The sequence below is a fragment of the Miniopterus schreibersii genome, assembly GCF_964146895.1.
Source record: "Miniopterus schreibersii genome assembly, chromosome: 7".
Taxonomy (NCBI): domain Eukaryota; kingdom Metazoa; phylum Chordata; class Mammalia; order Chiroptera; family Miniopteridae; genus Miniopterus; species Miniopterus schreibersii.
Genome location: NC_138108.1, coordinates 75,582,652 through 75,604,356, shown reverse-complemented (window position 1 = coordinate 75,604,356; position 21,705 = coordinate 75,582,652). Strand labels below are relative to the sequence as shown.

At 55.3% G+C, this 21,705-nt stretch overlaps 1 protein-coding gene and 1 long non-coding RNA gene across 2 annotated transcripts in view; both read left to right on the top strand.

The window, feature by feature from the left end:
- Positions 1–424: 424 nt before the first annotated feature.
- EN1 (engrailed homeobox 1) lies at positions 425–5,861 on the top strand. The gene is made up of 2 exons (XM_081142497.1): positions 425–1,833; positions 4,859–5,861. Exons 1-2 carry the CDS (start codon positions 987–989, stop codon positions 5,173–5,175), a joined length of 1,164 nt encoding a protein of 387 aa, XP_080998623.1. The 5' UTR covers positions 425–986; the 3' UTR covers positions 5,176–5,861.
- A 7,292-nt stretch (positions 5,862–13,153) lies between these two features.
- The window catches only part of LOC308559938, a 56,718-nt gene continuing 48,166 nt past the window's right edge, over positions 13,154–21,705 (top strand). Inside the window, exon 1 of the long non-coding RNA XR_013999225.1 lies at positions 13,154–13,216. This is a non-coding gene — a long non-coding RNA (uncharacterized lncRNA). The remainder of the gene's footprint in view (positions 13,217–21,705) is intronic.

Here is a 21,705-nt window from a genome sequence, read left to right as displayed (position 1 = left end):
CCGCATTTCCCCAACAAGTTGTTTATGGAGTTGCTTCCCCATTTGCCTACCCCGAAATCCACCCGCCCCGGGTCTCTCTGCCCCTGCCTAGGTCCCGCTGAACGAGGGGGAGGGGCTCGGGCTGGGGGGGCGGGCCGGACGCACCGGGCCCGCGCGGAGTCGCCCCCTCTCCGCCCGCGCCGCCGCCCCCGGATTATTTATCCGCACAGTCCCGCGCGCGCCCATTGGGCCGAGGCCCGGGTGTCAGCGCGAGTCCTGGCTCGCCATTGGCCCCGCACACGTGCGGCCTGGACTCACGTGCTTCCGGTTTGAAGGCAAAAAGTGTGCCTGGGTGATTTTTTTTTTAAGCGAGAGAGTTTGTGCAAAGATCCGAGCTGTCAGAGATTTGAAGGAAAAAAAAAAAAAAAAGGCAGCCCGGCGCTGGCGGAGACGCGCTCTCCCTGCAAAAAAAGCAAAGGCGATTAAAGGCGCTGCCAGCCTCGCGCTCTGGGCACAGCTGAGCGTGACACTCGGGGAAGTCAAACCCTCGCTGCTGCCTGGGAAGATGGCTAGACTTTAAAGGCGATTTTTTTCCCCTTTAAGAAAAAAAAATTCTTGGAGCTTTTTTCTTTTTTCTTGCTTTCTTTTTTCTTTTCTTGCCTTTTTTTCCCCCCCTTTTTCTTGTTTTGGCGGCGGCTGACTCCCCATTTAAAACAAATCGTTGCATCTGGTTGCAGAAAGAAAAAAGAAATAGCCAAGTGTCTGCATATCTGGATGTCTACAAATTAGAGAGGGAGAGGCGGCGAGATCTCCCTGCTCGATAAGAGCGGGCGACCCGGGCCCGGCGCCTGGGCTTCTTCTCCGCCGCGCCCGCCCCGCGCCTTCGCCGAGGCTCCTCCGGCCTCCTTCCTCCGCGCACCCCCACGGGCCGCTGGCAAAGTGGGGTGGGGAGCGAGGCCGGGGGGGCGGGGGCCGGCGCGGCGGCCGGGGCGGCGGGGCGGCGGAGCATGGAAGAGCAGCAGCCGGAGCCCCCCAGCCAGCGCGACGCGGGCCTCGGCGCGGCGGCCCCGGGCGGCCTTAGCCTGAGCCTCAGCCCCGGCGCGGGCGGCAGCAGCGGCAGCGATGGAGACAGCGTGCCGGTGTCCCCGCAGCCCGCGCCCCCCTCGCCGCCCGCGGCGCCCTGCCTGCCGCCCCTGGCCCACCACCCGCACCTCCCCCCGCACCCCCCGCCCCCGCCGCCGCCGCCGCCGCCGCATCTCGCGGCGCCTGCTCACCAGCCGCAGCCGGCGGCCCAGCTGCACCGCACCACCAACTTTTTCATCGACAACATCCTGAGGCCGGACTTCGGCTGCAAGAAGGAGCCGCCGCCGCCGCAGATCCTGGTGGCGGCGGCGGCCGGAGGAGGCGCAGGAGGAGGCCGGGCGGAGCGCGACAGAGGCCAGACCGGCTCCGGCAGGGACCCTGTCCACCCGCTGGGCACGCGGGCTCCGGGCGCCGCCTCGCTGCTCTGTTCCCCGGACGCGAACTGTGGCCCACCCGACGGCTCCCCGCCAGTCGCCGCCGGAGGCGCGGGCGCGTCCAAAGCTGGGGGCCCGGCGGCGGCGGCGGCGGCGGCGGCGGCGGCCGTGGCGGCGGCGGCGGCGGCGGCAACGGCCAAGCCTTCGGACGGCGGCGGCGGCGGCGGCGTGGGGAGCCCAGGTGCGCAGGGCGCCAAGTACCCGGAGCACGGCAACCCGGCGATCCTGCTCATGGGCACCGCCAACGGCGGGCCCGTGGTCAAAACTGACTCGCAGCAGCCCCTCGTGTGGCCCGCCTGGGTCTACTGCACTCGCTACTCGGATCGGCCGTCGTCCGGTGAGTACCCGGCCGGGCTGCGCTTTGCCTTCCAGCCCCGCAGACGCCCCAGGACTCATCGCCGCGGTGCTGGGGAGAGCAGACCCGGCCTCGGGCGCTCTCTTCCCTCACGCCTGCTCCCCGTTTCTCAGCCCTGGTCCCAGCCCCAGCCGAGGGTGCACCCAGTGTCGCACCCAGTGTTGCGCTCCTGGCGTCTGCGGCCACCCCTCGGGAGGCTACAGCTCATGGCGCTGGAAGCTCGAGTCTCCACCCTCCGGTTTTGAACTCCGAGCCTCTGGGGTCTCCTTTGTGTTTTACCTTTATTATTATTAGGAAAGACACAGCCAGTCATTGACTTTTTTTCTCTCCAGGAAAAGAGGTATTTAGAGCCGGCAGGAAGGTGGGCCTAATGACTGGGGTCTGCAACCCCGCCAGCCCGGTCCCGCGGCCGCCGAAACCCAGCAAGGCTTTGATCACAGAAATAATCTTCACCTTGGTGTTCTTACAGACATAAACACCATCTTGGTAGTTTCTGCATAGCATTCATTTCCACAGACACAGGCTTGAGGACACGCAGGGAAAGAGAAAAGCGTCTGATCGCTGCCCCTCTCCCCAGGCCGGTTGCAAAGAGCCTGACCCGGGTGGGTAGAATCCAGGGAAAGGCCGCTGCCAAAGCGGCGGGGCCGAGAGCCGCTGGCTCCTGGTTCTCTGGGGCTGACAGACAGACAGCGGGAGAGGAGAGGACAGGTCAGGCTCAGGCCAGAAAGCTGGGCCTAGGACTTGAGAACCAGCCTCCGCAGCTTCCCCGCGTTGGCGCGCTCACCCTCCTTACTCCTTAACTCCTTCCTACCGCACATCTGCCAGCTAGCAGATTCCGCCAGCCATAGCCCCCCCGCCCCCCTTCTTTTAACTTTCCTTCAGCCCTCTTTCCTCGTATCCCTTGCGCTTGGAGAATCCAAGGCCGAGACCTGCGCTGGGAGAGGAGGCTGAGGCCAGTAGGCCCGGGAGCGGAGCCTGAGGCCTGCCTGTCTGCCCGCAGCGCCCGGCTGGCCCGTGGGCGCTGGGAGGAGGGCGGCCGGGCGCCGGCCTGGGACTGGGTCCCGGCCACCCGGCCCGGCAGGAGGCCGGGCAAAGCCTAGCGAGACGCCGCTCCACTCCGGCTGCAATCTAGCTGTCCCTCCAGTGCCGGCCGAGCGCGGATCGATGCGCACTATCAGCCCCCGCCATCTCGAGCCCGGTTATTGACACGTCGGGCTCCCTGAACCTCCGAAAAGCTGCTTTGATTGACTCGCCTGATGGATAGAGTGATTGAGCTGTCAGGCCGTGCGGCTCGGGCTGGCCAAGAGGCTACGATTTTATTACAAGTGTCTGTGCTTCTACACACGCACATACACACACACACCCCACTCTAACAACGTCCCAGGCGCACAACGCAGAGGGGCTTTTCTGGGGATGTGCACATTTCCTGGGCCATCTCTGCCTGCCCGGCTAATGACTAATCTAAATCAAGGCCTTCCTCCTCCCCAGCCCGCCTCCCATTCCTCTCCCACCCTGCTCCGTGGTGGGCCCTGTCTTTGTTCTTGGCCTCTCTCCTTCTTAGGGCACTGGGAGGCTGGGGACTGGCGCCTCCTGCGCCGGACAGTTCAGGGAGAGGAACCTCCAGCCACTTGAGTCTCTGTAGTTGGCCAGGCCTGGACTCTTGTCACAGGACAGCTGGTGTCTTCGGGCACTGGCCGGCCCCAGAAGCCAGCCACAGCTTCCCCTTTTTTCTCTAGGTTTGGAAATGCCAGTGAAGACCGTTCTTTCCAGACAGTTTTAGAGGTTAACAGGCCTGACGGCGACTTAACTGGGCTCAGTAAGCTCCCATAGCCATGACAGGGCCCAGGAAGTAAACGCCAGGAGACTTGGGCATGGAGGCTGGTGGACAGAGGTGCAGGCTTCAGGGGCTGCCTCCCTCCTCTCTCCAGGTGGGGTCTGCAGCAGCCCTCTTCCCACATCAGGCTTGGAGGGAGACTTCGCCTTCCTGGGGGAGTGTCCTGTGGCCTCTTTCAGTATCCATTTTTGGGGCAAAGCACAGATTTTTGTTGAGATTGTTCCCCATCTGTGTTTCTCTGCCCCAATTTTGCTCATAAAGGGGGACAGGAAGGATGCAGTCTCCTTGCAAAACGACATAGGTGGGCAGAGAAAGCAGATCTGATTTGTTTTTGTTACTCAGAAGTTTTCAATCCTGAAATTGCAGCTTATGTGTTCAGAAGAGAAGAGGAGACCCCGCTTGTGCAGCTGGGTGGAGGAGTGGGGAGGGCCCGCTTCCTTACTGGCGCTATCCGAGGGGCATAGCAGAGAACCCGGGCCCAGGTGCTCCGCTGGGTGAAGGCCTCATCTCCCTCCCTAGGACCCTAGAAAGGGCTTCTTTAGGCCAACGGGGGGGGGGGCTGTAGTGAGAAGAGACAGACACTGAATACTTTGGAACTAGTTAAGCCTCTCACAGCCCCTCGCCTATCCCCTTATTTTCTGGGGTAAATAGCCGCAGGCAGATGGGGTCTTGTAGGTGACCGGGTGCGGTTGTGCACCTTGAGGAGCGGGGGACTGGCGACTCCCGCAGGGCGATCCTGCCCTGGTGTCTTCACTTACCCCAGGCCGGAGCCTCTTTTTATTCCAGGGCTGTGAGGACAGCAGGCCCCTGACCTCCAGCTTGGGGCTGGGCAGGACGGGGCTCCAAATACCTGTCCATCTCGGACACCGTGATTTAAGCCTGTCACACCACCCTCCTGTTCTGAATCGGGGTGCGGGCTGCACATGCGGCCTCGGCCCGCTTTCCTCCGCGCCTTTCGGGCCCCGGGAGAAAGGGACCCGGGGACCCGGCAGCCGGGCGGTTGCCGCAGGGCCGGCGGCGGGAGGGAGGCGGGGGCGCGCGGCGGGGCCTCCGCGATCGCCCCGGAAGCGCGGGGCGCGACGGCCGCCGGGCTCCGCGGTTCTCAAGGCTCCCTCTGCCCTCTCCCCCTCCCCCTGCCCCTCCCCGCCCCCGCCGGCCCCGGGGCCGCTGCAGGTCCGCGCACCAGGAAGCTGAAGAAGAAGAAGAGCGAGAAGGAGGACAAGCGGCCGCGGACGGCGTTCACGGCCGAGCAGCTGCAGAGACTGAAGGCGGAGTTCCAGGCGAACCGCTACATCACGGAGCAGCGGCGGCAGACGCTGGCGCAGGAGCTCAGCCTCAACGAGTCGCAGATCAAGATCTGGTTCCAGAACAAGCGCGCCAAGATCAAGAAGGCCACGGGCATCAAGAACGGGCTGGCGCTGCACCTCATGGCGCAGGGACTGTACAACCACTCCACCACCACGGTGCAGGACAAAGACGAGAGCGAGTAGCCGCCCGCGCGCCCCGCCGCGCGCCCGAGGAACGACCCGCGCCCGAGAGGGGCAGGGGCGGGGCGCCTCGCGCGGGGTCGTGCCCGAGCGCGACCTGTCTAAAACGGAGGAGAGACACTCGGACAGGTGCTATCGAAAAATAAGATCTATTCTCTGGTCACAGAATGAGGGACGCGAGCTCCTGGGAGCCCTATCTAGCCAAACCGCTTTCCACCTTGTATATATTTAATTTCAGGTAAGGAAAAGAAATGTGTAGCGATCTCTATTTGCTGGACTTTTTATTAATCTCCTTTATTATTATTGTTATAATTATTATAATGTTATTTTACCCCCCACCCCACCCGCCTCGCTGCCCCCGGCCCAGTTTCGTTTTCGTTGCGTTTCTTTCTTTTGAATGTTACCGCTTCTCCGGTGCCTCCCGCCCCGCATCGCCGGCCCTCGTTTCTCTGGGACTTTTCTTTGTGTGCGTGAGAGTGTGTTTCCCTCGCGTGTCCGCCCCTCGCCTCCCCCCCCGCCTCCCCAGCCTCTTTCTGTCGCTCTGTCTGTCCTGCCCGCCTTTCGTTTTCCGGAGACTTGCTGAGAAATACGACCCCACAGACTGCGAGACTGAACCGCCGCTACAAGCCAAAGATTTTATTATGTTCAGAAACCTGTAGTCTGAAATAAAGTGTACACTGTGCTCACGAGCCGCGGGCCGCCCTCCTCTTTGCGGGCTGGGGAAGGGCGCGGGCGCGGGGCCTGCGCGGCCCGGGGACCCCGCGCGCCCGGCGCGCACCAGGCCCAGCCGTCGCCGCGCAACGAGTGCCCGGGCCGGGGGGCAGCGCGGCGGCAGCGGCGGCCCGGACCCCGGTACCGACCGGCTCTGCAGCGTCTGGGGGGACACGCCTGGTTTCCCACGGCGTCCAAAGGAGCCCTAAGGCTGGAAACCCCAGGCCGCACTTCGGAAGCCCTGTCCGGCTGTTGGGCTGCTCTCTGCGCCCGGCCAGGGGCTGCCCAGCCGCAGCCGCCTCCTGTTCAATCTGCTGCTCGCTCCAGCCCGCACATTCCCTTTTTCTTTTTGGTTCTGGTGCAGGTTTTTGCTTGCGGTTCTGAGGTTTCCACCTCTACAAGCAGGCCTTTCAAGGGCAAGGCAGAGGTGACGGGCTGCGTCGGGCCCTGAGCGGCCCGCGGGTGCGAGAGGCGCTCGCCCGGCCTCTTGGCCGCTCAGACCTCACCGCTCCTCGCTCTTCGTTTGGAGAAGAGATTCTGTGGGTGCGGCGGCTGGGCGAGAGCAGCTCATGGAGCCTCGTAGGCTTCCGATCACCCGAAAAGCCGGGAGAGAAGAGGCCTGGATGCTGGAGAGCTATGCAAAGTGGCCGCCACTGGGTCCCGGCTGCTGGGATCACACTGGGCGCCCACCAACCATATGGGCACAGGCCTATCTCATCCCCACCCAAAACCTAAGGGGATGTTGGAAAGGGGGGTGCTTTCAGAATTCCCAACAAAACCCGGCTTGCTTCCTAACCCATGGAGGCTCAGACACAAGCTCCCTGGACCCTTAGGGAAATGTCTAGGCTTTTGCCCCTGACCCTAGGACACATCCTTCCTGGGCAGGCTCTGGGACCCTGGTATTTGGGGACTAGGAGTGGGAAGGGAAGGGCCCTCCTCAGGAGGTAGCATCTCCCTTTTGTCCAGGATTTTTTAAAGTAGTAATTTCTGCCCTTCCGCTTTCCCCTTTCTTCTGCAGCATGTGTGTGCATGTGCCTGTATGTGTGTGGCTGGATACAGAAGTGTCTCCTAAAACGTGTGTATGTGATCATGTGCAGATATTGGTGCATGAGTACCTACCTGGTTTTGTTCATCTCTACACGTGTATTGTGCAAGTGAGTGTTCATTTCTCTGTAATTAGATGCACACTTGGATGTTTGTGCATTCACAGTTCACAGTGTGTGTCCATGTGCTCGTTTGTGTTTGCACGCCAGGATGTTTGTAGATGTGGGTGTGTGCATGCATGGAAGCTCTGTTTCTCTGTTCTTCCTTTGGGTTTCTTTCCTGTTGTTTTTGTATGACTGATTTAGTGAGGAGTGAGAATGGCCAGTCATTTTGCCTGTTTTCTTGATAAATTCCCTCTAATTGAAGCCTATGTCCCAGGAAGTGACAGTGCTAGGCTCCAGGTCCAGGAGGCCTAGGGGCCCTCCAAGTTCTGCTCCAAGCTTTGAGGGCTAAGTGTTTGATGGCCTGGAGTTGGAGAGCACTTTTGACATTGCCATGGGTTCCCAACGTTATTGCAGTCAATCTCTTCATTCTATCCCTTTCATGCCTTAGGATGTGTGGAGTAACCTCTGCACATAATAGGTTCTCAACCAATCCTTGTATGAAGAATCGGGAGCATTGAGATGGGCTTTTCTTGGGTTGGCGCAAGGGAGTTGTTTTCTGATGGTTGGAAGTACATTCTTTGTTTTCCATGGGGGAGAGGGGAGCCTGGAATCTGTACTCTCTCCAGGCCTTCAGGTTATAGTGTCTGAGACCTGGGGCCCAAGTTACTCCTTTCTGAATCCAGACAGCTCAGAGCATTAAGAGGTTTCCTGGTCACATCCAGATCCAGTGTTGGGAGGTGCCCAGCTCTACAGAGAACCTTACTGTTTTGAGTGCCTGGAAACGGGTCTGCCCTTCCTTCTCCCTTCCCCACTGTGGCCTCTTAGGGTACCTAAGCCCGTCAAGGCCACCAGATCCAGAGGGCAGGACCAACATGAGCAGCAGTTCCAGGAGGTGTCCTGTTCCTGAAGGATCCTCATCAGTCACCTCTTCGGAGAGATCAAAGCGAAGAGCTCTTCCCCTTCACCCCAGGATAGAGAGGAAGTGGCTGCCTCTGCCCTTGGTTGTGTTGGTGAAGTGCTGAGCTGCGTCACTATTATGCAGTTTGATTTCTTGCCCTGTTATCTCCTTTTTCCCTTTCAATCACTCTGAGCCCAGAGAACGTTCCTCCTTGTTCAGTGGAGGAAGCTGAAGCTCCCAGGACTTAAACATTTGGTCCATGCCGCCTCTGTGGCTGAGCCTTTCTCTGTGTCTCATCTGCTCTTATGACTGCCTCTCCCTCAGGAATCTGGCCAAGGCCTGAAGTCAATGGTCCAGAGTGGCTTTCCCGGCTTCTCTCCCCCCACACCCCATTTTCCATCTTTCTGACTGGGGCAGAGGAGAGGGGAGGAGGACTCCTTTCAGACCTCTTTCTTGCACCCCCCTCTAAAAAAAGAAAGTAGTAATAACCATAAACAGGCATTGATACCTCTGATTTACGGGGCTGGCTTAGTGAGCAGCCTGTGTATTAAAGTCTGGGGCTGCATCGAAATAAATACTGGAGTGTGATATCCCAACTTCCTCATTTTCTACCCTTTTTTTTTTTTTTAAAGATCAGATCGAACCATAAACTTAAATCTTTCTCAGCCCAGGAGGAAATACACGCTAGCCGAGTCTAAACAATATTGATCCTTGGCATCCCTGGCTCTTTCTGAGGCCAAAGGTCTCTGTTTTTCTCCTGAAAACTCCCTTTTCTTCAGTAGGGTCAGGGAGATGAAGCTGCAGATGGGTGTGGAGGAGGGGAGAGGGTATTTGGGTGTGTGGGGCTGTGTTGTGTTTCTGTGTGATCTTGTATGCATGTGGGTTGTATTGTGTGTGGGCATTTGTATAAGGGTGGTATTGAGTATATTTATTTAGGATTGGGAGGTGGAAGTGTGTATTTTGAGTGTTTGGCTGTTTGGTGTTTGTGGGTGTATGTGTGCCCAGTTCCCTGACCCCTTAGGCTGGACTGCCCAGGGCATAGAGAAAGAGTGACCTACTAGCCTGTCCTTTACCTGGCCTGCACAGTGTTATCACCTGGGGCAGGGGTTCCTAGAATCTCAAGCACCAGGAAGGTCACTGTGCTCCAGAACCCCTGTCCCCAGTGCCCTCAGTAAAAGAGGCCTAGCTGCAGGCCAGGCATGAGGTCTGGCTTACTCCTAGAGCCAAGGCCAAGGCCAGGGTCAGAGAAGCCCTGTCTGACTCCTTGCCCTGGGAGAAGGTGTCTGCTGCGGCTTCTCTGGGTGGCCATCAGTTCCTTCAACAGTCAACCTTGTTTTTTCTTTTCGTGTGGGGAATAGCCATTCCCCTGGCAATACAGGCACCCCTCATTCTCTGTCTTCCACTGTGCACAGACTTGGGAAGGAGTAGGGAGGCGCATGGAGGCCCTGCAGCAGTCCTCCCCTAGTTCTGTCTCATTTCCTAGGGCCCATCTAATCTGATGTTACCATGGGTTCAAACTGAAGATCTTGTTCACTCCATCTGGGGGAGGGGGCAAAGTATGGCTTCATCCCTGGTCACCCTCACCACAGACCTGGCTCTCCCCTCTTACTTTGAACTCAGGTGAGAGACTTAATTTTTTGTGTGGCAACTAGTGGAAAGGGGCAGGGCTGCTTCAGCCAGTCATTTTTAAATGCACTCCCATTGTTGGAAGGGGTCCTCAGGGATTCTTGAATAAAAAGGTTTTATTTTACTGGGGGTAAGTGGGGGGGGGGAGTAATCCTAAAGGGGAAAGTGCCTCACTCAAAAGTACACAGCAAGTGAGCCCTGGCTAGTGTGGCTCAGTTGGTTGGAACATCTCTCATACACCCAAAGGTCATGGGGTTCCTGGTTGGGGCACACACCCAGGTTGCAGTTTCAATCCCAGGTCCGGGTGAGGGGGGAGGCAACCAATCCAATGTTTCACTCTCTCTCTCCCCCTTCCTCTCTCTCTAAAATCAATAAAACCATGTCCTCAGGTAAGGATTAAAAAAAAAAGAACATAGCAAGTGAGAGGCCAAATCCCCAGAGTCCTATGCTCTTTCCAGTGTGCCTCTGTCTAGTGTCAGTGCGCACACAGCTACACATCCCACAACCACACACTTCCGCGCACCTAAGTGCACAAACATGAACTCACCTATATGCACACACATATAAAATATGCGCACATATACACACATACGAGCAAATATAAATGACTGATGTATACAGCGGTGTGCTCCCAGCAAGCACATGGACACTGCCTGTGTGGAAGTTTCTGGCACACATTTATGCATGGTCCAGGATTACAGCTATTGGCGTCCAAGACACACCCGCGTGCCCCAGTTGGTGAGCTTCATTCCTAGCCATTACGTAGGGACAGGACACGTTGCCAGGGCTCAGGACGTACCTGCCTGCTCCATTCTTTCTATGGAGGCCACCAAGGAGGACTGGGGCTGAGGTGAGTAGTTTGTGTGTGTGTGTTTCGTGGGGGAAAGTGGCTTGGTCTGGGTGATTCTGGGCTCAGACACAGACACGCCTCTACAACCATCTGCATTCCTTCAGCGCACCTTGTGCCTTCCCAGCTGTGCCTCCCGGGGGTGGGGCAGGCCCAGGGAAAGGGCAGGCAAACTTCTTAAACCAAGTTCTCACAGACTTGGTAAGTTGTGGGCCATTATAATTTGATCGAGTTTGCTTCTGCATCTAGCCTTTCCCCGCTAAGGTACCACTCAGGAGGTGGAGGGGACCCTCCATTCTGGAATTCTCCCCACAGATGTGGGGGTGGGTGGTTTTGAGGACGTTTGGTAAGATTTCAGGCCACAGTCATGGAAGACTCTGGGTCAGCACAAAGGCAGAGCTTCAGTGTGGGTGTGCAGGCACACCTCTTAACCCGAAGGGAAGATTCGGATCATCACTTCCTGACTGTCCTGACTGGGCTGGTGATGGGAATGGGATGGAGAGAGAAGTGGGGTTGGGAGGGTGAGGTAGGGGCACCCTGTAGAGGAGGCCTCCCCCTCCTCCCCTCTGCACAGGGATGGGTGGGGAATAAACAGAAGAGCATGCCTTAGGGACTAGCAGCCACCAGCAGATTCCACCCAGTCCCCGCCACCACGCCAGCATACGAGATGTGGGCAGTGCCATCCGGGGAGCGCTCCCTCTCCCGAGGCAGGAAGGCCTGGACGGTAGGCACCCCAGGAACAGCATTCACAGCACAGAGGGAGAGAGACCCCTGTGGGTGAGGTGGAAGGAATCCAAAAAGAGAGGCACCAAGGAGTGTTTAAAATTTGGCCGCGGCTGCTAGAGTGGACCGGGGCCCTGACAAAGACCAACCAATTCTGCCAGAAAGACCCGCAGTCCCGCCATGTGATCAAGCAGACATCTGATGAAGTGAGAAACTCGACCAATAAAGCTCTGCTGCGTTGGCGGCTTCCTCAGGCTGCGGAGAAGTGTCATCAATAGTCTCAATGTTGTCCGAGCCGCAGGCAATGTAGGTGCTGAAGAAAACAAACCAAGTCCTGCAGCCACCCCGGCAGATCTCCGGGTGCCCCCTGCCTCCCACCCCGCTGTCACCCCAGTTGCAGGACTTGTTCACCTGACAGAGTGCAGACAATTCAGAAGATGACACTTCCAGAAACTTAAATTTAATAATAAAGCTCCTATTTACTGAGGGCCAACTGTGCACATTACAAGCCATTTGGCTTAATTTACTTCAGGCGACCTTCGAGTTGGATATTATCATCCCATTTTACAGAAAAGAAAAGCGAGGTCCAGGGTTGTCTTGCCAAGGTCACAGCAAGCCGCACTGAAGCTTATGTCGCAATAATGTATCATATGTACCAGGACGATTCGCCAGCGCAGTGCCGCGTCCTGAGACTTCGCACAGCGTAGGGAGTGGCGCTGGCTGGGGTTAAGGTGAATTCTTTTCTGGAATCTTAAGGACCGAGCAGGCTTTAGGCCCCCCCCCTTCCCCTTCAAACCAGTCACTCGGGCCGATTTCCTGCTCCCGCACCCACTCCGCCCGGGTCTCAGATTCGGTTCCCAGGAGATCCCGGTCTTTTCCCCAGTAGGACGCCCGCCAGACCCCGCAGCAGCTCCTCCCCGCGCGCCCTCCGCTCCCAGCCGGGCGCAGGCCGGCTCGGCGACCACGGCCCCAGCTGCCCGAGCTGCGGGCCGCGCCCCGCACCGCGCCCTGGCCGCGCTCCGGGCGGCGCGGGGGGCGCAGCGCGGATGCACTTCCGGCGCCGGCCTAGGCCGCAGGCCCCGCCGCGCGTGGCCCTGTCTCGGGTGGGGGCTGGAGCCGGGCGCGCATCTGCGGCGCGCCCTCCTACCGGGAGCCGCGGAGCCCCAGCCGGGTCTGCTCGCGGGCGAGGCGCGCGGGCCCTGCCACCCGCGGGCTGCGGGCGAGAAGGGAAAGGCCGCCTTGGCCACCTCCCCGCGCCAGGCTCGGGCCAGCCACCCGGACCCGCGCTCCGGCCGCGGGCTCCCCGCCCCTTCCCCGCTCCCCCAGGCGGCCGCTCCTTGTACAGTTTCGGTTTGGGTCTAGGCCGTGTCCGTTTTCCTTTCCGCCATCGGGTGAGGGCTCCCCGGTCTCTGGCTTCCTCCCTGTTCTCTGCTCCACGGTTTCCGTTTTCGCTCCGGAGCCCCCCCTCCGGAGGCCCCCCTCTCCGGCCTCTCGGACCGGCCGGCGCTGCGGGTGCGCGCGGGCAGCCCGCCGGCCTCCCGCTGTCCGTCTCCGCCCGGCCCAGCTCCCCAGTTCCCCCCGGCTGCGCGTCTGGGAGGGAGGCCGTGGCGCTCGGACCCGCTGGTCCTCCGACCCGCGCGTGGGGACCAGCGCCGACTTTGGAGGCGGCCCGCGGTCCCCTCCCCGACGCTCTCCTCGCACCCTCGTCCCCCTTTAGCTCGTGGCCACTGGGGGAGCGCCCTTCCCCTTGCGGTAACGCGCCTCGGCTTGCAGACTTGGCTGCACAAACCCCGGCTCCGAGCGGCCGGCCGGGGCTGGGGTCACAGCAGGAAGCAGGGGGGGTGGACCTCAAGGCTGTGGAGCCCGACTTTGTTTGTGTTGCTTCCACTTGCCCTGAACAGTTAGACGAGGCGCGCTCGCGCACACGCCGCGGGGAGCCCAGCCCGGGCGCGCGGCCGCCGGCCGGCTCTGCGCCCCCGCGGCCTCCGCCCGCCCACGGGCCCCGGCGTCCCAGGGCTCCGGCGGTGCCCCCGCGAGCGGCCGGGCAGGACCTGCCCGCGGAGGGCAGCCGGCTGAATGTGCCCGGACTAGGTGAGCGCCTTCCGAAATCCCCGCTGCGGAGCCCTTCCTCGGGGCAGAGGGAAAGTTGGAGCAGCCTTGCCCCCGCCGCCTCTCCCCCCAGTAGAGCGACCACCTTCAGGGCGCAGACATGTGCCCACCTCCCTCCCCTCTTTCTCGAGCTGTTTGCTAAATTCGCTTCCCTAGGCACAGCTGCGGTTTCCCGCTCGGGTTCACTGTTTACTTGGAATTTCTTTAAAACTAGAGGCGCCAACTCGCCGTCTCACTGCGTTTTCTCTGGGCGGCGCCGGCCGGGTCCTGCGGAGCTTGCAGAAGGGCGCGGCCGGGCACAGTGGGCGCAGAGCGGCGGCGGGACGTGCCCGCAGACCCTTCGCTCGGGTTCCCGCGCCCGCTGCCCTGCAGATCGAGCTCCGGCCCTCACTGCGGCCCTCGGGACTTCGGGGTCAGTCCAGATGCCCTGTCCTCAGCAGGCGCGAGCTGAGAGCTCCGTCGGGACCCGGGATGTAGATAATCCAGGGTGAACCCAGTTCCACGCTCATCAGGCCTGGAATTTCTTATCTATTTTCTAAAATTCCCTCAGGGATCTCATTGGTGGTGCATAGTGAGAAGTCTTAACTCTGCTGGTTTGGGCTCTGGCTTGGAAATGAGGGGCCCCGGTGTTGGGGAGTGTTGGGGGAGGGGAGAATTTGAAGGATATAGCCTCCCCGGGCCACTTTCATTCCGCTTAAGTGAACGAAGTTCCTTTTCAGGGGTAGGAAAGTTCCTTTACATTTTGGTGGGGCCCTCCGACTAAGCATGAACTGGGGGGTGCAGGGTGGGGAAGGAAGGCGCTGAGTGTTCTGTGCTCCCTGCATGCAAACTTTGGCCCCAAACAGAACCGGCCACCAGCAGAAAGTAACCAGAAATGCTGGGAAGGCACCACCGTTCACATCCCCCCTCAGAGTGCAAGACACCTGCCCTGGGAAGAAGACTCCGCTGGCCTCAGTCGACCTTGGGGAAGCCCTGGCCTCCCCGGGACTGCTCACTTTCTTTTCACCTCAGTGGCTCCAGGGAGAGTTTGCACCACCTCACTCCAGACAGCTGCAGGTGTTTGGACTTGGCCCACCAATCCAAGCAATTCAACACCGGCCTGGGGAGGCACCGGGCCCTCCTTCCAGCTTCCCGGGGTGGGGTAGGGACCCCCTCTTGCCCAGAGACCCTCAGGAGCCAGAGTGTTGATGATCATTACTTTAAATTAAAAGTCCTTTTTTCCCTTTCTGTCTAAACCCCAACTTAGTTTCAGAGAATGAAGCGTGAAAGCTCTTTTATGGAGATTACGGATGCTTCATTTATTCCCGCAAATGGCAGACATGGCCCCAGAAAAACGGAGTGAGCGAGCCCCTTGTCTGGAGCTCAGCCGTCTCCGTGTTCACAAGCTCACTTGGCTGTGAGACGTGTGGGGAAAGCCCCTGCAGTGGGCTTACCTGGGGAAGGGAATAGCTCCTTGCCTGGGCCTTGACAGCAAATTCCCCTGGGTGGGATATGAAGACCTAGCCAGGGACCCCTGATTTGAGAGCTGAGGGATTTGGGACCAGGGAGCGTGTGTGTGCGCGCGCGCCTGTGTGTGTGGTGTCCAGTGTTACCCCTGAGGATCCCTGAGGAGTTGAATTAATGTGTTTAGGAGAGATACTGGCTGTCCTCACTGCCACAGCTCCCTTTCACTTCCCATTTGCAGTGGGATCCTGTGGAATTTGGGGTGATTGTAGGAGAGAGCCAGGAGACCCACAAACCACCTACTGGACCTCCTTCATGGTCTCATTCTAACCCCACACAAGCCCTTGTGACCTCCTCAGTGCCTGGCCAAGAAGTTGTGTTCACTGGCCAGCTGTCTGTCCACAGTTCTGTTTTGGTACATATACACAGCCCCAGGGCAGGCGGTCCCTTCAGGAAAGGGTGGGGCATTTTGGAAATGGATCCAGAGCCTTTTAACCTTTGTGGACAAAACTCACCTAGTGACCTGGCCATGGATTCTTTGGTCATTTCACAAGGGGCACTTGGAAGGAAGTGAAATGGCCTCCAGGGTTCTTAGTCTTCTGAGATAGAGCAGAGAAGTTTGAAGAGAGAAAAGTATTAGCTCCTAGAAGGAGAATTTCCTGAGTTCAGCTTAAATTCCTTTGTGACACTGTGTTATTAACTCCAACACAGTTGCAGTCTCCACATTCCGGTCATCCCAGCTGGGAGTCCCTCTAACACAAAAGGTATTGGTCTTTTTGGGGGGGTGGATAACTGGGAGGGGCCACCAGCCCTCCTTCCTCTCACCTTCCTCAGCTCACAGGTTGCAGGGAAAGTGGAAATGCTGCTTTCGTTTTAGAGGGGATTGTGTTCCTTAAAAAGATACCTAATGGAAGTGTGAGCGTGGGAGTTGCCCTCGGGTGTCAACACTGACTAGGCTGAGAATGATGCCGTTTCCCTTATTTCAGAAGCTGGTGACTTGTCTGTAGCTTACAAGGGAGCTGGGCCCATGTAGTTGCCCTTTCTGCCCTTACTAGATGATGACTCTTTCACCACAAAGGTCCTCAGTGGCCAAGAGGGACAGTCTAAATGTTTTTTCAGGAGCGAGGGCACCCCACAGAGCCCGGGAGTTTCCACAGACAGAGGCAGTAAGGGAGGGGGAGGCCAGCTGAATGGGGAGGGGTGCAACGGGAAGTGTGTGTGAGCACACAACACTAAGTGTGAAAAGGAGGAAAGAAGGCCTCTGCTTGCATGAACAGTTGCCAACTTTCATTAATTACTCAGTCATTTTAATGTGAAAGCAGATACCCAAATGCTCTAGTGCCCATTCTGGACTAATGGCCTGCAAAATTAGGTGGGGAGGAGACGGAAGAGAGAGTGGAGGTTTTCAGAAGTACTTGGCCCCCTTCTTTTAAATCTAGAGGGTGTTTTTTTGTTTTGTTATTTCCCCCCCAAAAAATGCCTGAGGTGGTGGTCAGTGAATTGAAAATTTAAAACAAAGGTAGTCCTTGGTGAACAGAGGCTGGATTCTGATGAGGACAGTCAGCAGAGGGAACAGCTTCAGTTGTGTCCTGCCTGATCATATCCAGGCGCCCGCCCTGGCCTACACCAAGCGCCGGCGGTGCACTGACATTGGCGGCCATGGGATGGCTTCTGGTGTCCCAGGGGCCCGATGATCTGGTATAGTCTAGATTTTCAGATTAGCCGACTGAACTCCTGAAATCCATGTCTGGGTGTTTGGAATATTTTAAATATAACAAGAGCCCATCTTTTAACTTCAGTAATATCAGAAGCAACACCTGTGGGACCATGTTTTGGTTGGTTAACTTAGCTGAACTTACGATCTGTGAAATAGAAAAGAAAGTGAGGTTTAGGAGCACCTCCCTTAGTTTATTATGTCGCTAGCTCCAGGGGAAAAATTTACTTCCTTACTTCCACCACACAGAAGCTGTCTAGTTTTAGGTTAGTAGAATAAACTACAGATTTACAGAATTTAGATATTATATTCGCTTTTCTGTGATACTTTCTCTCTGCATTCTTATATTTGTTCTCAAGTGCTGTCAACACATGTGCCTGCCTTTTTGATGGACTTTCCTGGGAAATGTGGTTGTGCAGGATAGCCTCAAATAACTTTCAAAAGCATGATCTTGGGTTGGGATCGAGGCATTTAGATCTGGAGTACAGGGTGACTCCTTGCATTCCGGGTGTCACATAAAGTGGGTGAAGCTGGAAGGGCGTCGTTGAAATGACTTTGGGTCTGTTTTTAGGTTGTCTTCCTCAGAGTTATTACTACAGAAAATCCCTTCTTCACCATGCACATCACATTTCTGTATGGGCAAAACATGGGCAGAAATTTGAAACATGATACTAGGGTCATTTTCCGTTTAATTGCTTGTAGTGGGTACGCCGCTGCAGGTCTAGCCTTCAAAGTTTATATTCTTGGAATTCTAGGACTCTTTCTGCGATTCTTTTGGGCATCGTCTTTACATGCAAACCAATCGGAGTAAAAATGACACCGTAAAATAGGAGTTGGTTGAAGTCAAACCAACAGCAATGTAGTTGTTGAGATTGCTTTCTTCACCTTGCCCAGACCAGAGTGTGGGTGGAGAGCAGGCCTATGGCCAGTCCTACAAAGTGCACCATGTGCCTGACTTCCTGGAGTTTGACAGGTAAGGGACAGGCTGGGGAAGTCATGCCCTAGAATCCCTTTTAAGATCAAGTGAGTTTATCTCTAATGAATACCTTTCATAAAATCCAAGGATGCTGACTTTCAGGAGAGGAATTAGAGCTGGCCTTTGAGCTGAAAGGTGACTCGTTTCTTATTGGTGTTCAGTTTAGGACCTCAATTCCTGGCCCTTGATGGGTGTGTTTCCTTCAAGAGGCTACGGCACTCACCTACTGAGGCTGTACTTGAACTACTTCAACCTAAAGGACAGTCCCATTTTTCTAACTGATTTCTACAGTTGAGGACCTCAGAAAAGAGATAGCTCCGTGTACTTTTCCTAGGAAACCCTAGACTGAGCTGTCAGCCTCTCTGTGTGGCCAAGAATTTAATGTGCACAATGGTGGAAAGCCAAAGACCAAACTTAGTCTCAGAGCCGCCCAGGATTAAATAGCAACAACAACAAACCCTCTTGGATGATCTGACTGTTATTTATTTATTTCTCTATGTGGGAGGAGTGAAGGGATGGAAGGGGAGAGAATTTCTGGGAGTCTTTAATGGTAGACCTAAGGCTGATCTTTTTTTAAAAATGGAGCTTGCTGTTTAATAAATAAAACCGCACATGTCAGTCTTGGAAATATGACGTTTTTTTGAGTGGATAAAAGATTCATAAGGAGCCAAATCACAGGAGGTGTTGGGTGCAGCTTCGTTCGGTCTCTGGATTTCCGTTTGGGAGAAGGCAGGTCTCTTCCCTCAGGTATCCCAGGGCTCCAGCTAGGCCTGTCCTTGGGGTGGGCCAAACTCCCAGGCTGTGGGTCATTTTTTTTTCCTGGTCTTCAACGTGCCTGTCCTTACTTTCCAGCTGAGGTGATAGGAAATGGGGACGAATGACTTTATAGGGAAAGGAGTGGAAGGTGCACTTGAGCTTTCGGTGCTCAGTTTAGAGTGTTTTCTTTCCATCAGTCCCTGCGTCTGAATGGTGGGAACTTTCTATCTAGAGGAGAATTATTTCTCTGCACAATTGTCAGTCCTGCCAGGAAAGTTATGGCTGCCATGTAAAAGGGGACTGCCTGTCTCCCTTTGTCCTAGGTTGGGAAGGCCTCCTGGTCAATAAATACATATTAATCATGTAAAAGGATTGACATGCAAATGAAGGGCACCACTGACAAGCCCTGGATGGCAGAGGAGAAACCCTTCTGCAGCTGTGGTCCTGGCTGGAGGAAGCCAGGGCTGCACCAGGCTCTTCACTGGGTGTTTTCAAGAGGGTTAAACACCCTTTCTCAATAATTATGTGAAAGAGTTAATTGAACTGGAGATGGCTTTAGGGTCTTTTGCTTGCATTCTTCTTTGCTTTGCCAAATCTCCAGATTTTTTTTTTTTTTCAATTTAAGTCTGGCAATAGGCAGGCCACCCTTTGGATCGTCGTGTGTCTCGGCCCAACTGTAAGTCTCCAAAGGTACTTTGTTCTTCTGATCAAAGAAAAGTTGAACCAAACAGAGAAATGCTTAAAAGCTTAGCTGAGTTTTTTGAGGAAGCTTGATATTGCAGGAATAATTATCAGTTGCCATTATGAATTACTGCTTATAGAACAGCATGTTGTATACTGTTATGGCTTTCTTTACAGGGCAGAGGCACTGCAAAATAACCTCGGATAGGGCAGGACTAAGCTTTGATTCAGACTTTTCTATGTGTGTGACATGGGTGGGTATGTAAAGCCCACAACAATTTTTAGGATACATACAGCCACTGAAGAATATATTTGCTGTCAGGATATATAGAGAAAATCCTTTGCTGTACAGACAAAACATAATGCATTAGTATATGCACCCAGGGAACGTTTGGGGAGAACATAGTTGCTTTACCCATTACGAATCTTTAGAATATAAGATATTCTAACTCCTCTGATAGACTAAGTTAATCTATATACTGAAATAGGAGTGAACAGATTTATTAGAGCCAATGGACGGTCTAACTTTATCTTCTTTTAGGGATATGGGGTGTTTAAGAGGTGGACAATTGGAATTTACACAGCTCAGGTTCAGAGTTATGCCTGTAGGCCCTTGTCAGCCGAGATGCATGCGTTCAGTAATTTGGGAATTGGACCGCAAAGCCGGTTTTGGTGCTATTCCTGCTCAGGCTATAGGTGTCAAAATGGGCTAGAGTTTGGTTGAGACTGTGCATGTCTGGGGGCTTTCCCAGGTCCAGCCTTGGGTTACCTGGCAAGTGTGTAACCGTGGGCCTGATGACTCTTTTGTCCTCTGAGTCTAATCTTATCTAACTCTGCAACTGAATAATAGATCCAGCCACACCAACCAGAGGGAACCAGTGGGCATAGAAACGGTCTTCCTCTCCCGGTACTAAAGCACTGACCCTGGTGCCTTCCTTGTGAATTAAATGTATCTGAGGATGACAGGGCCCCCTGCTCTTGTTGTATTTTGGGGCCATATCAGTGCCAACCAGGATACTGACTTGCCCAAACACTACGTTTTCCTTTTAAATAAATTTATGAGGATGTTTTTTTGATGGGGGCTTGTTGGCTCTGAAAATCCATACCCAGTTGAAGATCAAGTACTAAGTCTCCTCAATTCTCACTGTGGACATATTATGCTTAATGCACTTTGATAATGTTTATCTAGATTCTAGCTGAATCATATATTACCTAGAATTCAAACCGAGCAAACATGTTGTCTGTTGAATTACTGTGTGTGTTGTGTGTGTGTGTGTGTGTAAAGGAGAAAGTGGCTACTGCCAGAGATAAATTATTTAACATGATTTTCCTGTGTTGTGGAGAGGCAGGCTGAGCTTCATTTTTTGGATTATGATTTGTATTATGAAATGCTTATCAAATGTTTTCCAAAGATTAGTTTAATTTTAATTAAATAAACCTTTCTCAAGAGGAGGCTCTGAACTCTTTCTTGTACCCAGAGGCTAACGTACTTGTTGTTTTTAATTATTTTCTGCTGTTACCCAAACTGCTTTGGGTACTCCTGCCCAATTAAATCGAAGGCGCAGGTTCCTTATACACAATATGTTTAATATTTAATTTTAATTAAATTAATTAAATTGTTTATTTAATTTTATGTGCATTATTGTGCATAGAATAATGCACAATTCATGATAGTAGAAATTCGGGTGGGGAGGTGAATCAGAGAGTTTCCAAACAAGCTAATTACAGAGCTTAAAGGAAACTTCTCCTCCTTTCTAGGGGCAACACCCTAACATAAGGTGAACTTTCCCTCGGAGCGGCCCGTGGCCACAGCCGCTGTAGACCTGGGCTCCTTGGGCCCTCGTTCTCTCTGCAGCCTTGTCTGCAGCTGCAGCAGCTGCTCGGCCGGGGAGAGGGGATGTGCGGAGCGTACATGCTATTGTCACGGCTCAAGTGACATTTTCTACTTTGCTGAACAACGCACCACCAGAGCGGTGCTCCCGGGAAGGATCATTTTCTACCAAAGACACAGGCAAAACTTCCAACAGCGTCTTCCCGCTCCGGAAAGGCCTCTGCTCAGGCGAGGCTTGTTCTGATGGCTTTGAGCGGCCTGAGCCTGGCCCGTTCTTAAAGATGAGGAGGCATGTGGAGGGCTCCCCTCTTGATTGGAATCAGTGCCTCTGGGGGGGGTCCCCGGCCTGGCTCAGCTTCCATGACAGTTGCCTCTTCAGGGGGCAGCCTTCAGGGGTGTCTCCGTCTGCGCAGCGCTAGGCTTCCCAGTCTCGCACTCGAGCGCTTAGCTCCCAGCAAGTCTGTTTTCACAGACAGAGGAGCTCGAGACCAAAAGCGGGCCCCGGAATAGGCAACCGGTTTGCTTCGCCGTCTCTCCTGAGTTGTCTCTAACGCAGTGAGTTCTGGAGTAAAAAGTTTGCGGTGCCTGAGCTGAAGGCACCCACTGAATGCTGAGGCATTTTATTATCTCTCTTTTCTTTTCCCCCCCGACTTACAAATAATTACATAATCACCACCGTGGCCTGGCCCTTGGGCGTCTGAACCACATTTTCCAAACTTGACCTCATGAAGTGGCCAAGTCACTAAACTCATTCTCATCCCAGGGGTTTGCACATCTGGGCCGCGGTGGACTATTTGCCTCACCAGCATTCTATAAAGTTTTTTTGGGGGGTAGTTTCTTTCTTGGAGCCTTCTGCTTATTGAGACTTTTTAACTGTACGTAGTAAAATATAAACTTTAATTTGATTAACTCAATCACTGGGGGAAAAGAAAATAAATGAGAAGAAGAAAGGCAGACAGAGAGGAAGAGAGGAGCTCGTGCCCTGTGAGGCCGTTTTGTTTTCTACCAGCCACCTGACGGGAGAGCGGAGCTGCTAAAACACACCCCCTTTCTCTTTGTCGTTGTCCCCC

Coding starts and splice junctions, on each gene's coding strand:
- EN1 (XM_081142497.1), top strand. CDS start 987: ATGGAAGAGCAGCAGCCGGAGCCCCCCAGCCAGCGCGACGCGGGCCTC. Junction 1,834..4,858: donor CTCGGATCGGCCGTCGTCCG/GTGAGTACCCGG, acceptor GGGCCGCTGCAG/GTCCGCGCACCAGGAAGCTG.